Raw genomic sequence first — 16154 nt, forward strand, 5'->3', positions numbered from 1 at the left:
GCTAGCCTTGGTCACCTAGCTAAGCAGTGGTCAGGCAGGATACTCCACGTAACTGTTTTTCCTTGTGTCACTGCCATTGAGTTTCTCTGCAGCTGTTTTCCAACCTCAGCACTGTTGGTGTCTTAGGCTAGACAGTTTTTGCTGTAGAGTGCTATCTTGCTTTTTCTTTTTAAGTTCTGGGGCACATGTGCAGATGGTGCAGGTTTGTTACTTAGGCATACACATGCCATGGTGGTTTGCTGCATCCATCCCCCTGTCATCTACATTAGGTATTTCTCCTATTGTTATCCCCCCGCCGATCCCCCCACCCCCAGCTATCCCTCCCCTAGCCTCCCAACCCCCTGACAAGCCCCGGTGTGTGATGTTCCCCTCTCTGAGTCCATGTGTTCTCATTGTTCACCTCCCACTTATGAGTGAGAACATGCAGTGTTTGGTTTTCTGTTCTTATGTCAGTTTGCTGAGAATGATGGTTTCCAGTTTCATCCATGTCCCTGCAAAGGATGTGAACTCATCCTTTTTTATGGCTGCATAGTATTCCATGGTGTATATGTGCCACATTTTCTGTATCCAGTCTATCATGGATGGGCGTTTGGGTTGGTTCCAAGTCTTTGCTATTGTGAACAGTTACAGGGCACTGTCTTGTGTACTACAGCATGTTCAGCAGCATCCTTGGCCTCTACCCCCTGTAGCTGACGGGCACTCGCCCGGTTGTGACAACCAAAAAAAATGCCTTCAGACGTTGCCACACCTCCTCTGGGTCATTTATGTCAATTACTGTATATACACTTTCAGTCTTCCCGAACAATGGCTTTGCTCACTTAAACATTCTTAGAAAATCATTTCTTCTCAGGCTTATATACATATAAACTGAGCTGAGGGGTCCCTGATAATTTTTTTTAATTTCTCTACATTTGAGATATTTTCTCCTTTCTTTTCTTCTTTATCATTATTTATACTTTCTCCCCTTTTTCCTGCATTGTTTGACAAATGGTTTATCTGATTTATGTTCCCCTCAAAGAGCCAACTCTTATTTTTCTTTGGTTTTTCTGTTTCACCCTTTTTAATGCGCAGTCTTTGAAATTTAGCAAATGCAGAAATATATAACTGATCAATTCACAGAACAGGTCCGTCGCCCAAACTACCCCCCATGCTTAAGCTCATCTCTTCCCCTGTCACCAGGAAATCACTGATGTTTTCTCTCTGTTTTTTTAAATGTATGTTAAAGCATTTTAAATTTTTTTAAAAAGGCAAGTTAGTAGTTTCAGCCCATATTCAAGAAGAGGGGTCACACAAGGGGCATGATATCAAGAGACAGAGATTATGTCAACCGTAATAGAAGACTGCCTTCTGCTCCTAAGCTGAGATATCTTTATTCTACGTGTTTCTGAGACATTGATCCTCACCTGCGGGGGTCTGTCCTGCAGACACTGACTCAGCGGCGGATGAATAAATCCACTCAAACACACAGAGTACAGTGATGAAGTTGCCTAGGGAGGTCGTCAGCTGCTCTCGGAAGGGGACCGCAGCTACCTGACCCCTCCTCACTGATTCTCCTCACATTTATTCAGTATAGATTTAGTAACACAGGTTCTAAGTCAACATGCTTGTGGATAATTAACATGGTTAAAAGAGTGGTTTTACCACCAATAAAAGGTTTTGGTTCCCAGGCCCAGAACAAACACCATTAGCAGGTAATCCCCCTTTGACCTCCCCCGAGAGGGCCGAGTTTACGTGAGTAAACAGCTGGAGTAGAGACAAAGGAATGTGGGGTAAACAGACTTAACTGGGGAAGCTTCTGTTACCCCAAATCTTCACCTTATGACCTAATGCTCTAAGATAAGAACTGACTGCCAGCCGGGCACGCTCAAGCCTGTGATCCCAGCACTTTGCGAGGCCAAGGCGGGTGGATCATGAGGTCAACAGATCGAGACCATCCTGGTCAACATGGTGAAACCCCGTCTCTACTAAAAATAAGCTGGGCATGGTGGTGCATGCCTGTAATCCCAGCTACTTGGGGCTGAGGCAGGAGAATTGCCTGAACCCAGGAGGCGGAGGTTGCGGTGAGCTGAGATCGTGCCATTGCACTCCAGCCTGGGTAACGAGCGAAACTCCGTCTCAAAAAAAAAAAGAACTGACTGCCTTCAGCCTGTCTCATTAAAATCGTTCAGCCTTCCAGGTTTGAGACTATAATCTTACAGCTTTCCCTGGTATTTCCCTTAATATTTTTCCGACCACCCTGAGTAAATCTCAGCATATTTCAGCTGTTTTCTTCTCAAATATCGTCTCTGCCCCATTCTTTCTAGTCTCTCTGGGTCTGATGAGACACGTTCGTCAGTATTTCTCACTTTGTTCTTCGGATCTCTTGACCCATCTCTGGTATCCCCCATTGCCCTTTCTCTCCAGGCTTCATTCTGTATCATTTCTTCAGATCTGTTTTCCAGTCACCAGTTCTGTCATTCAGGGCTGTCAGAATCCATTGATTTTCTTCATCCGTGATGTATTTCCTTTTTAAATGTTCTTTCCAGTTTCTTATATTCAACAGTGTTAATATCTTGCTGCTAGCTTGTTTATGTAATCTCATCTTCTACTTCCTTACAGGTACTGTACATTCTGTATCTGACTTTTATCACGTAAACACCTTGGCAGTTTAAATCTTTGGTTTGTTGTTGCTGCTGACCTTCACTCATATTACAGTGTTTGATTGTGGGTTAATAATTTGTTGGACATAACCATGGACTTGTGAAATCCTAAATTGCTCTCCTTTAGGATAACTTAAATTTGTTTCAACCAAAGCCCCTTTTACTGAAGAATTGCTGCCTCTAGCCTTTTCAGAACTGGTAAACACCCTTCCAGATTCCCTGGTTTAATCTGGGTGTCTCAGATCGAGCTCCTGACCTTGCTCTATCTGAGATAGATCAGCCCCAGATGACTTCTCCCAACTGCAGTGCTAACTGAGATATAAGAACTTTCAGGCCAGGTGCAGTGGCTTACGCCTGAAATCCCAGCACTTTGGGAGGTCGAGGCAGGCAGGTCACAAGGTCAGGAGTTCAAGACCAGCCTGATCAACATAGTGGAACCCCATCTCTACATAAGATACAAAAACATTAGCCAGGCATGGTGGTGCATGCCTGTAATCCCCAGCTACTCCGGAGGCTGATGGTGGGGGGAGAATCACTTGAACCTGGGAGGTGGAGGTTGCAGTGAGCCGAGATCGTGCCACTGTACTCCTATCTGGGCACCAGAGCAAGACTCCGTCTCAAAAAAAAAAAAAAAAAAAGAACTTCCAAAGGTAAAAATGTTAACACCTAACACCGCAAAGAAAAATAACACAATTCGGTGGTGGAGGAAATGAAAGGGTGGGTGTGAGTCTTGTCAACCAACACCTGCCCTTGGGAGAATCTTCCCTGGCCTGTGCTTATCACAGATTGGTGGCAGTGGTGTGTACATATGAAGACAGCAGGTATGGGTTTTGTATTTGCTTCCTTGGATACTACGTCTGGTGAGCTCAGCAATAAGAACTATCCTTTATCATGGTACCCAGCTGTTACGTACTGGAAGAGCAGCCCTATCTCCCACAGAGTCTGCTATTTGCTGAAAGCAGAACGTTCATCAATCAGCCACCCTTCTCTTTAGGGTACCTGCTGCCTGAGCATGATGAAAGCATCTCCACCCCCAAGCCCCACCCTTTCATTCCTTCCACCCAATTCTGTTATTTTTCTTTGTGGTTAACATTTTACCTTTGAAAGGTTTTATATCTCAATTTTGAATTTTTATCTGTTATACTTTGCTCTTCCCCCAGCTAGAAAAGGTGAAGACATTGATGTAGATGTACACAGCCTCCCACGGCTGCCGTCCCAGTGCACCTTCCTCCCAGTGAGGTTCTCTGTCTGCCATTTCTGCCTCGTCTGGGTTGCCGTCCCGTGTGTTCTGTTCCCCAACTCCCATCCCTATGTTGGTTTCAGTCAACACTTTTATCAGTGCTCACTGCTGGCCCATTTTCTTTGGGTTCTCCAGTCATTTCTTAGGATGGCCAAAGGTCATCCTCTGGTATTTTCTCCAAAAAAGGATTTACCTACTTGTAAGTTCAAAATGTTTTTTCCCTTGGCTAAGTACTTGAACAAGTGTTTAGTTGATAGAAATTCCTGGGCTGCATGTTCTACCATTCTTTCTATCTGTATCAGCATCACTCACCCCAGTGCCTGTAGGGAGAGGCTGCTACAAAGACATCTGCACAGCCCAAGCTCTTTTCCCATTATCCGTGCTGGCTACCCAAAGCACGTTCAGCTTTGTCTTTGAAACCCGGTAACCTTATCAGGACAGGCCTCTGCACTCCTTATTTTGCACCAGTTTTTCTTGGGGCTTTGCTTTTCAATCTGAGAATAAGATCTTCCATCATTTCAGTTTAGGGTCTTGAATTTAGATTCAAATGCCTTTTCTTCTTCTTCTCCTTCTTCCTTCTTCCTTCTTCTTCCTTTTTTTTTTTTTTTGAGTTGGAGTCTTGCTCTGTCACCAGGCTGGAGTGCAATGGTGCAGTCTCGGCTTACTGCAACCTCTGCCTCCTGGGTTCAGGCGATTCTCCTGCCTCTGACTCCTGAGTAGCTGGGACTACAGGTGCACACCATCACACCCAGCTAATTTTTCTATTTTTCTTTTAGTAGAGACGGGGTTTCACCATGTTGGCCAGGTTGGTCTCGATCTCTTGACCTCATGATTCGCCTGCCTTGGCCTCCCAAAGTGTTGGAATTACAGGCTTGAACCCACGCCCTGCCAGTGCCTTTGCTTTTACATCACTTTAGTTCTTTTCTTTGTGAGTCTTGTGCTTCTAACCCAGCTCAGACTCCCTGACCTTCAGAAACATTGACCTCCTCATTGGAAAAGTGGAAAAAATAGAGAAAGCTCCCTCCTGTCTGCCTCCCAGGGCTGCTATGAGACTCAGGATGACAGGAACGAGATCACTTTGTCATTTGCAGTGCATGACATGAATGCCAGCTGTCGATCCTAGAAGGCATCAAGGTGACTACAAGCATTCTTGTAGTCACCGCATCTGTTGAGTACTGAAAATGTGTCACAGGAACTGTGACTGCTTGGCTTGGGCACACAGAGCAGTGCAGGTGGCTGAGCTTGGATGAGAGGCTGCCATGCTCATGCTTCCTTTGCTGTCATTCCCCTTTTCTTTGTTCTTAAGCTGACGACAAAGGTAGCCACTCTCCTGACTACTAACAGTGTAGGTTTCTGTTTCTTTTTTTGAACTGTATGTAAATGGAATCCTACAGTATCCCATTGTTCTAATATACCATAGTTCATCTGTTCTGCAGTGGGCATTTGGGTTGTTTCCAACGTGGAACTAATGGAAATAGTGTTTCAGTGAACTTCCTTGATAATGTCTTTGGTGAACACATATGCATATTTTTTGTTACATACTTATGATTGGAATTGCTGGGTATTAGAATGTGTATGTCTTCAGCTTTAACAAATACTGCCAAAGAGTTTTCCAAAGCTGTTGAACCGAGTTAAAATCTTGTTCTCAGTATACAAGAGGACCCATTGTGCCACATTCTTGCCAGTGAGTGAATGGTGCTTTGCATCTTCATTCTAGCCCGTGTATCAGGGTGTCTAGTGGTGGGTGTCATTTGCCTTCCCTGACGGCTACATAAACTGAGCCCTTTTTCATATGTGTACTAGCCATTTATTCATTCTCTTTTATGAAGTGTCTATTCAAGACTTTTGCCCATTTTTCAACTGGGTCTTTTTCTTAATTGATCTGAAGGATTTTTTGTTGTGTTAAATCATGTTTTGGATACAAACACGTTACTGGTAGTACACGTTACAGGTACTTATGTGTTGCAAACATGTTGTTGTGTTCTTGCAGTTGCCTTCCGGAAAACAGCAGTTGTTAAGTTTTATATGGTATAATTCATTAGTTTTCTTCCTTCATGGATAGTCCTTTTTGAGTTCTGTTTAAGAAATCTTTGCCTAACCTCATTCTTCTTTTCTTTGATGGTTAGAAACGTTTCATGAGAAAGCACTGTCTATAAAATGCATAACAGTTGACACCACCTTCTTCCTCTTTGTCCTGACGGAGCCGTCATTTCGCTAATCCCAAACACTCCTGCCTCATAAATTCTCCCCCAGGTCAGCTTTGTCTTGTGAGCACATGTCTGCACACGGGTGCCGCACTCTCAAGGAGCTCTCAGGTCAGAGTGCAGGGAATCAGACGTTTGATGAGGTGCATTCGGTCTTTATAGGACCAGCTGTGCTGCGCTAGGATTCTCATCTTTTTACCATTCCTTTGAGAGGTGAACAATCATGGGAACATACAGGCTTTTGTGAAACCCATGTGCAGTATTCCACTTGAGTCATCCACTTCTTCAGGGGCACAGATCAGCTCCGACATACTTGAAAAATGACAAATAGCTGTGGGCTTTTCTCAGCTCTGAAAAGCTCCCTCCAGCTCTGCCTTCCCTCCCTTGCTCTTATTTTTGTCCCTTCAACTTCTAAAAATTTTAGACAGCACAAGTTGCGTGTCTATTCCATGCAGATGTTTGTGATTACTTGGAACAGCAGCCCTCTAAACTGAGCATGGCACACCCTTTGCACACCACGTGGTGACCACGCTGCAGCAGCCACAGACGCTCCTTGACCTTTATCCGGCCCGTTTTGAAGCAGCGGGTCCCTGGCCATACCCTGGAGGGTGATGTCTTCCTTCTCCAACTTGGACCTTGGAGCCATGATGGGGTTTGTCGTCCTGGAATCACTGCATCTTTAAAAGATCTTTAAGTACATCTGTTCTCAGTTTTCAGACCATGAGGCCAGGATTGGGTGCAAGTGGTTTATCTGGGAAGTGATCCCAGCAAGCGCGGTGAGGGGTGAGGGAGAGAGAAGTCAACAAAGGTGCATTTGTGAGTTAGTGACTGCTGTTGGCAGCGAGGCCAGCCCCCAGGGCCCCCTGAGAGGCGTGTGGAACTTGCCTCAGTGTCATCTCCCTGTCCCCGGGGCAGGATGGGGAGTTACCCAGCTCCTGTCCCTTATGGTTGAGGTTGCTGTCCACATGAGTCCTTCTAAGAGGGGACACTGGCTGTGTCTGCCTCCGTGATTCTGATAAATTGTCTCCTGAGTATTTGCCAATGCCCAGATTTCCTGATGATACAATTAGGAGTCTGTGTGTTTAAATGCCAGTTGAATTATTTCAATTGTACATTTGTAGATGTTCTGAAAATTCTGTAAGTGAAGTACTATAAAAAATTGTGCACAGCTCAGCTGAGCTAGAAACAGGTGACCACAGGGAGAAAGAAGGTTGCCCCTGTAACCCTGTGGGGGTACAGGCCCTTCGCAGCCCCTTGGGCTGTCACATGCTGGCCTCACAATGGCTGCCTACCCATCTGGTCTTGAATTCAGGGCTGCCTCTTCCAGCAAGGCCTCCCTGATGAGATTTGGTTAGATCCTTTTACCGTCTGTCCCGGACAGTCCCTGGTATCTGTCTGAACCCTCACCGCTGTAAATGGAAGATGTCTGTCTGCTCATGACTGCTGGGAGACAGGCTCCTGGCCTGTGCTCTGCCTCTGATACCTCCTACGCCCTCTGTGGTTGTTGGAGCTGTTGAACTCAGCCCCGTGAGACAAGCCCTCCTCGGAGTAGATGCACCAGTTTAAGGGATGCACTTATTTTTTGGACCTACAAACTCATGACCAGAGGGTTTGAATCCCACGTTTGAAATAGTGGATGGGCCACACCTCTGAGCCCAGCTGTGACCGGAGTCTGGGTGTTCTCCACAACCATGGTTCCTTCCCTTGTTCCGCAGCATCTGATGTGCGCCGGACTGTGGTGCCTGGTAGAAGGAGACACATCCTGCAAGACCAAGCTGGACCCTCCCCTGGATGGCACCGAGTGTGGGGCAGACAAGGTAACCCCTGGCCTCCCGCTGCCCAACAGGCAGCTCCACACCTCCAGGCAGCTGACACTCTCCTCAAACACGGTCTTTACTCTACTAAGGAGCCCCAGAAACATCCCCAGGCACCACAGAAATGCCCATGGAGCCCACTCCAGGCACAGGTGGTGCCTACATCACCTTTCCTTTTTCTTATAAGATCCGGCCAGGCGCAGTGGTTCAGGCCTGTAATCCCAGCACTTTGGGAGGCTGAGGCAGGTAGATCACAAGGTCAAGAGACTGAGACCATCCTGGCCAACATGGCAAAACCCCGTCTCCACTAAAATAGAATCTGGGCATGGTGGTGCGCACCTGTAATCCCAGCTACTCAGGAGGCTGAGGCAGGGGAATTGCTTGAACCCGGAGGCGGAAATTGCAGTGAGCCAAGATCAGGCCACTGTACTCCAGCCTAGGCAACAAGAGCAAAACTCTGTCTCAAAAAAGATATAAGTATCAGTTACTTAATATGTTTGTTAGATTAACTCCTGTCACTGTGTAAGGGAATTTACTTAAAAGGAGCACTTGAAACCAGCATATTTTAAATGGAAAAACTACATCACCTACCATACACAGTAGGCTCTTGCGAAACGAATTCAGTGAGAACAGTATTATCCAATTCTAGCTAAATGCTGAGGGAAGTAGCCTGCTCCTGCTCTTTCCAATCTTTTTCTATTGTTTGATACCAAGTTTCCCTCTTGTTGCCCAGGCTGGAGTGCAGTGGTATGATCTCAGCTCACCACAACCTCCGCCTGCTGGGTTCAAGCAATTCTCCTGCCTCAGCCTCCCGAGTAGCTGGGATTACAGGCATGTGCCGTCACGCCCTGCTAATTTTTGTATTTTTAGTAGAGACAGGTTTCTCTATGTTGTCAGGCTGGTCTTGAACTCCCGACCTCAGGTGATCTGCCCACCTGGGCCTCCCAAAGTGATGGGATTATAGGCGTGAGCCACTGCGCCCGGCCTCTCTCCGGTCTTAATGCAGGGATTGAAAGAGTTGAAAAGGAAGTCAAGTTTAGCTCTGATGCTGTGATTGGGAACCATGAAGTTATACCCAGCACCTCAGGGTAGGTGCTGTGCACTTTGAGAAATTGTTTTATAGGGCTGGCCTTCTCTTATCCTCGGAAAGAACCAAGGTTTCCTCACGTGGAGCTGGCTTTCATCACCAAGCAACAAAACCCACTTTGAGGTTCAAAACCTCAACCAGGCATGCCGCCTCCCAGCGAGAAACGCGCTCATGCCAAGCAAAGTTTGCGGAAGCCCAGGTCTCTTCAGAGCCATGTAAATTAGTCCTCTTCCTGGGATTTAGAAAATCTCAACGAGCACATCTATCTGAAAGCTTAGGGCAAAATGCAAACCCTACAGGGATATAAGTGTCAGCTTCGGTAAGGCATGTCACTAAAATCAGCAAACATGCAAACCCTGAAATAGACTGTACTTTTATGTAAATGTAGAAAGTGGGTTTTTCGCAGCATGGCGTTTCGGGGCTGGGTGGGCTGGAGTGAGCAGCTTTGCTGCATGCTGTACCCCAGCCCTCCCCGCTGTGTTTCAGTGGTGCCGCGCGGGGGACTGCGTGAGCAAGACGCCCATTCCGGAGCACGTGGACGGAGACTGGAGCCCGTGGGGCGTCTGGAGCATGTGCAGCCGAACTTGTGGGACGGGAGCCCGCTTCCGGCAGAGGAAATGTGACAACCCCCCGTAAGTCTCCCCGACCAGCCATGCCTCAGCGTGCCGCAGTCAGGGTTTCCCAGCTGCAGCTCTGGCTGCCTCACACCAAGCAGGGTCTGTCTCCCACGGAGCATAAGAAGATAAGGAAAATGAAACCGAGCCGAGGTCCAGGGTGCGGGGCCTCGTGTGTGTCAAATGACGTCTCAGCTTAAATTGCTCTTTCTGTGAACATGGATACCGTAGAGTCTGGGTTGAGCTGACTCCCTCATTCCTTGCCGAGGCCCCAGTGGAAAGGTTTTCTGAGTCAGCTGGATTACAGTTCCTCCTGCCTGCCTCATCGTTTGCCAAGTCAAGGGTCATTCCCACAAAGCCTGGAGGCCTTCAGGAAAGAGGTTGACCTTCCCGTTGGCTGCCTGCTGATGTGGGAGCAGGCGGGTGGTTCATGAGTCACAGAGTGTCTGAGTTCAGCTGCCTTCTTCATCCTAAGAGTTTTCGTGGGTCCTTCTATAACTATCAGAAAAATAAGTGTCTTTTTCTTTCTCTTTGGCTTCTTTTTATTGACTCGAATGACACCATGGCCTTTCCTGTTCGCCTTTGTACATTTGTTCCAGGAAACTCAGGGATCGATTTTAGGCTCAGTGATGTTAATTCCATCACTACAGATTTTCCCTTGTCTTCTTGGAGCTTCCCACATTTCTTACCATTTGTTTTGTTTTTTTTTTTTTTCTTTTTGAGATGGAGTCTTGCCCTGTAGCCCAGGCTTGAGTGCAATGGTGCAGTCTCGGCTCACTGTAACCTCCGCCTCCTGGGTCCCAGGAGTAATTCAAATAATTCAAGTAATTCTACCTCGGCCTCCCAAGTAGCTGGGTTTACAGGTGTGTGCCACCACATGCGGCTAATATTTGTATTTTTAGTAGAGACGGGGGTTTCGCCATGTTGACCAGGTTGGTCTTGAACTCCTGACCTTCTGATCTGCCCACCTTGGCCTCCCAAAGTGTCAGGGTTACAGGCGTCAGCCGCTGCGCCCAGCCACTGTTTCTTTTAATGGTCTCTTTTGTGCCTGGTGTGTCAGCAGCTGCATCACATCAGTTCTGAAAGTGAGCAAGTTATAAATAATGACTATAGAGAAATATCCACAGTTAAGTCCTGTTGATGGATAATTAGCAAATGCCTCTTGTGTTTAAAAATCCTGATGCTCAGGTCATACCCCAGACTGATGAAATCACAGAACACTAGGGGTGGGCCCAGGAATTGGATGTTTTATCTTCCCAGGTGACTCCAGCAGCAGCCAGCGTTGGGAGCTGCTGGGTTACAGGAAGGCTTATGCTCCGGTGTAGTCAGTGACAGGAAGACGATCTTCCCAGCAATGTTAGAAGAATTGACATTATGTATCATGTCTTACTGAAACATTTCCCTCTAGCACACATCAGAGTGCAGGGCACAGAGCAGGTGATTAGTTTATTAGGAATGACTTTTTTTTTTTGAGGTAGAGCCTCGCTTTGTCACCCAGGCTGGAGTGCAGTGGCACGATCCTGGCTCACTGTAGCCTCTGCCTCCCAGGTTCAAGTGATTCTCCTGCCTCAGCCTCCCAAGTAGCTGGGATTACAGGTGTGTGTCACAATGCCAGCTAATTTTTGTATTTTTAGTAGAGACGGGGTTTTGCCATGTTGGCCAGGCTGGTCTCGAACTCCTGACCTCACGTGATCTGCCCACCTTGGCCTCCCAAAGTGCTGGGATTACAAGCATGAGCCACCACGTTCAACCCAGAAGTGACTTCTTAATTAAGGGCATAGATAGGTACATGATTAGAAACCCTGTTTAGCTAAATGGTGGGAAATTATTAGAGAGTGGTGGCAGTTTTTGCATCATTCTGTGTTGAAGTTAATAGTTTGACCCCTGACCCTGTGAAGAGAGCATTAGGTTTGGTGTCATGGTGCTGAGATTTGGGCCTGACCTTGTTGGTTAACGGTCATGTGACCTCAAGGAAGACCCTTCTGTTCCCAGGCCTTAGTTCCGCACAGTAAAAGCAGCTGATGTGGTAGAGTGGGAAGAGCCAGGCCTCAAAGCCAGGACAGACACATCTTCACATCCCACCACAGCTTCTTACGGCACTGACGGCTGCTTCTCTCTTCATCTAAAACCTGGAAGAATTCATGGGAATGTGCAGAAAGTCTGTGGTGTGTATTTAGAAAGCAACCCCTCTCGTTAGCACAGACAGAAGAATGGGATGGGACTCACTGCCCTTCCCTGCCTCAGGCTTTGCTAAATGCAGAGGGAATTGTCAGGGGTTGCTGTTGCCATGGGCGTCCTGTGTTTGTGACTGGAGTTCGTGGGTCCTAGTGGAAGACTGGTCTTTTTGGCATGTGATGCTTCTTATCCCGTAACCGGTGACACCCAGTAAACGTTATAGCAGGAGGAAGAACCTCTGAACGCCTGAAGGACCCAGTGTCCTGAGACTGTCAACATTTAAATTGTCTAGGTGAGGGCAACACTTGCAAGAGTACAACGTTCTGAACACTGCAGATGCCGTCGGTGCCTCCTTGAAGCGAACCGGTGTTGTCGCTTTCCTGGGGCGGCTTTAACTAGGGCATCCCCCCATGCGTAGCCTGAAAGCAAGGCTTGGAGCTTTTCGGCTTCATGTCTTGGCTGGACCGCTGTCACTTTCTGAACTGCTTCCTGCCCTGCCCACCTGCGGTTACTCTCGGATACCACAGGAGCGTTTTGCTCTGGGAGGATCCGGAACACAGACAGCCCAGTTCGGACAGCTGCGCTCATGCACTCTCCCTGGCCTTCCCTGCCATGAGGTTTCTTGTGCTGGGATCCTCACCCCATTCCTCCAGGTCCAGTGGCCCCAGGAGAGAGGCTGTTCTGTAAATTGCAAAGTTGGAAAACTCTTGGACTCCTCTGCTTCACCAGGTCCTCCCCTCTCCCTTGCCGTGGTGGTCGCGACTGTGCTCTCCCTGGCTTTTTCCTCTGTTACCACTGAGGAATGGGAGAATTTCTAGGGCCTTGGCGCACGGACGGCTGAGGGTTTATGGGTCTCAGCACACTGGATTGTTACAGGCATTGCTGCACCTTCATGTCCAGTCTCTGTTGCCCAGCAGCGGTCTCCTGTGGGGCAGGGCGATGGTGGGAGGAACAGAAAGGGCCTGTCGCGCTCTCACTTCTCCCAGCCCACGTCCCTTCCTGGTGAAGCCTTTCCAAGGCGAAGCCTTCAGTAAGCCTCGCCCGGGCCTGAACTCTGCTAGGTGTGGGCCTGCAGTGAGAAGCAAAGACGAAATCCCTGCCTACCACAAGGGATGCAGTCCTGCCACCTCCTCTTGCTTTTCCCCCAGACGCTTCAAACAGGACCCTTTCTAACTTGGGACCTCCTTTCCCAGCCCACATCTCCCCTCTCAGTAAACAGCACCACCATCCATGCACTGCTTGAGTCCAAAGCCCCTGAACCCACGCAGCTTCCTCTTACGTCCTTTCCACCTCCTCCGTGTCTGGTCATGGGAGGGGTAGTGAATGCAGCAGACCCACACCACGCGCCGGGTTCACTTAGGCATTTATGTAGCAAATCATGGAATGCAGCCCTATGGGAGAGAGATTATTTTTGTCTTCATTGTACAGAAAAACAAAAAAAAAAAACAGTCGGGGCCTGGCTCAGTGGCTGACGCCTATAATGTCAGCACCTTGGGAGGCTGAGACGGGTGGATCACCTGAGGTCGGGAGTTCAAGACCAGCCTGGCCAACATGGTGAAGCCCTGTCGCTACTAAAAACACAAAAATTAGCGCGGCATGGTGGTGCGCACCTGTAATCCCAGCTACTCGGGAGGCTGAGGCAGGAGAATCGCTTGAATCTGAGAGGCGGACGACAGAGCACACAGAGCGAGACTCCATCTCAGTTAAAAACAAAAACAAACCTGGATCAGATTGAAGTTTGGTAACTTGCCCAGGGTCACACAGTGAGGCCGTGGCTGGCCAGGCTTGGAGCCCGGCTCTAGAAACCAGAAGTCCAGAGTCAAGGTGTCAGCACAGTTGCTTCCTTCTTGAAACTCCAAGGGTGAATCCGTTTCGTGGCTCCCAGCAACCCTTGGCCTCCCTGGCTTGGAGACGTCCCACTTCTCTCTCTGCCTCTGACTTCACATGGTCTCTTTCCCTGTCTCCTCCCAGCTTTCCTTCCCTTAGAAGAACACTTGTCATTGGATTTAGGCCCACCTGAATCCAGGATGATCTCAAGATCCTTCGCTTCATGACGTCTGCCAAGACCCTTTTGCCAAATAAGGTCTCATTTGCAGGTTCCAAGTGAACCTGTCTTTTGGGGGTGGGGGACCCACCATCCAGCCCTCTGCAGCCTCGAAGCCTCCTTTGTGCTCCTCTGCTGCAGTGTTCCTTCCAGCCCCAGGGCTGGCTCCCTTTCCTTAGTTGCCCCTGCGCTTCCCGCTCTGGCCGCTCGCAGTTACTCTAAGACACTACAGGAGCATTTTGCTATGGGAGGATCCCAGACACAACCCGGTTCAGACAGCTGCAGTTTCTCCCCAGTAAGAGAAGCTGTACCTTTCTGAGCTCTGTTTTCTGTTGTGAACAAAACAACATGCTCTTTTTTCCCTAGTAGTTTTCTTTTATTATTGTTATTATTATTATACTTTAAATTCTGGGATACATGTGCAGAGCATGCAGGATTGTTACACAGATATACATGTGCCGTGGTGGTTTGCTACATCCATCTCCCCATCCTCTACATTAGGTATTTGTCCTAATGCTATCCCTCCTCTATCCCCTCACCTCCCGACAGGCCCCGGGATGTGATGTTCCCCTCCCCGTGTCCCTGTGTTCTCATTATTCAGCACCCACTTATGAGTGAGAACATGCGGTGTTTGGTTTTCTGTTCTTGTGTCAGTTTGCTAAGAATGATGGTTTCCAGCTCCATCCATGTCCCTGCAAAGGACATGAACTCATCTTTTTTATAGCTGCATAGTATTCCATGGCGATGTATATGTGCCACATTTTCTTTATCCAGTCTATCATTGATGGGCATTTGGGTTGGTTCCAAGTTTTTGCTATTGTAAACAGTGCCTCATTAAACATACGTGTGCATGTCTTTGTAATAGAAGGATTTATAATCCTTTGTAGTTTTCAATGGAGTTTCTTGCTTCCATGGATCCAGCCCAGGTGAATGGGAAGACCTTGGGTGGGTGGATTAGCAGCTGTCTCGGGGACTTCCCAAAGAGATGCAGGATGTGGACGTGTTTAATGAAGTCCAGCTGCAGTCTCTAGCCTGCTTCTGCAGGATGCCCCAATGTGGTGATTGTTACGAAGCACAGCTGACCACGGCCTGGGATCCAAGCTCTGACGAAAACAATGTCGTCTCCCCGTCTCACTGCTTAAGTCACCAGGCCTCCCGCCTCGACATTTCACAAGGATGTCCCAATCTCACTGTGATGTAGGTCTCGGGCTTGGAAAGCTCCCACGACCCCCTCCTCACCCCCTTCACTTTATATTCCTGGCTCCATTCCCTGTCTTCTGCAGCTGGTTTATTCACTGTCCAAAAATATTGGCAAGAGAGTCCCTCCACACGCAATCTTTTTTTTCAGTCTTGGTCTTCATAGCTTTTGGAATTTTTGTTTTGCTAGCTGACGTGGAGGCCTGAGGGACCATCCATGTTTCTTAACCAGCTTCCCAGGCCTTGCCTTTCTTTTCATAATTTATGTCACTATTGGTGGACATTATGTCAAAAGACTACAGGATAGAAAATGCATCTCTAATTCACCTTCTGTTACCCCTGGACGGTTTGTGTGCAGGAGAGGGCTGGGGAGGGAGGGAAAGAAGGCTCAGATGCACTTGTGTGAAAAGCCACTGCATCCCAGCACGTGCAGCCCGGGCAGGTGAGCGGAGTGCAGAGCCAGGCTGGGACATGGCAGGGTTGCCATGAGATGCAGCCCATGCGCATCGGAAAGGGAGAGGAGGGCAGCTAGCCTGCTAAGAGGACAGCTGGGGTCAGGTCACGTGCCTGTAATTGGTTTTTGCAGCCACAGTAAAACCCCATCTGTATGCTTTGAGTGTGCCAGCGACCTGGCGTTGATATGGATAAATTTTAAAATTCAAGTTTTCTACACTGAAGCATCAGTTACATGAGTTACTTGGACACGTTTCAGAGGAGGCCTTAAAACTGGGATGTCTGCTGCCTGGATGGTGCGTTAGCAGCTCAGCAGAGCTTCTGAAATCCTACGGCTTTGCCTCCTCCCTTCTCAGAGCTCACAGAGCTGGGAGCCGCCAGGGCAGGGGCTGGAACTGCCAGCTCTTGACTGAGCACCTGTGTCTCTGGATGGTAAGCTGCTCTGAACTGCTGTTCTGACTTTATCTTCTGGTCTGTCTTCATTTAATATAGCAAACCTGAAAACGAAGAGCGGCATCTTTGTCTCCCAGCCTACCTTGATGTTACCTCTCTGTCTGCCCTCAAAGAAGGGGGCAGATGTTGTGCCGTGTAATCCTGTTGATCCCAGCAAACCTTTGCTGCTTCTGTGCCCAGTGCTGGGGTCTGTCAAGGCACTGAGGACTCCACCTCAGCAGGAAATGGTCCTTG

General features: G+C 48.3%; 1 protein-coding gene across 3 annotated transcripts in view; it reads left to right on the forward strand.

Moving 5' to 3' along the window:
• Window positions 1-16154, forward strand: part of ADAMTS17 (ADAM metallopeptidase with thrombospondin type 1 motif 17) — a 334842-nt gene that overhangs the window by 194924 nt on the left and 123764 nt on the right. For all 3 annotated transcript variants that reach the window (XM_035303700.3, XM_078375967.1, XM_078375968.1), the window contains 2 exons: window positions 7799-7900; window positions 9471-9616. In XM_035303700.3, the coding sequence (XP_035159591.1) occupies window positions 7799-7900; window positions 9471-9616 (248 nt within the window). The remainder of the gene's footprint in view (window positions 1-7798; window positions 7901-9470; window positions 9617-16154) is intronic.

This window comes from Callithrix jacchus, chromosome 6 (genome assembly GCF_049354715.1).
Source record: "Callithrix jacchus isolate 240 chromosome 6, calJac240_pri, whole genome shotgun sequence".
In the NCBI taxonomy this organism is placed as follows: Eukaryota; Metazoa; Chordata; class Mammalia; order Primates; family Cebidae; genus Callithrix; species Callithrix jacchus.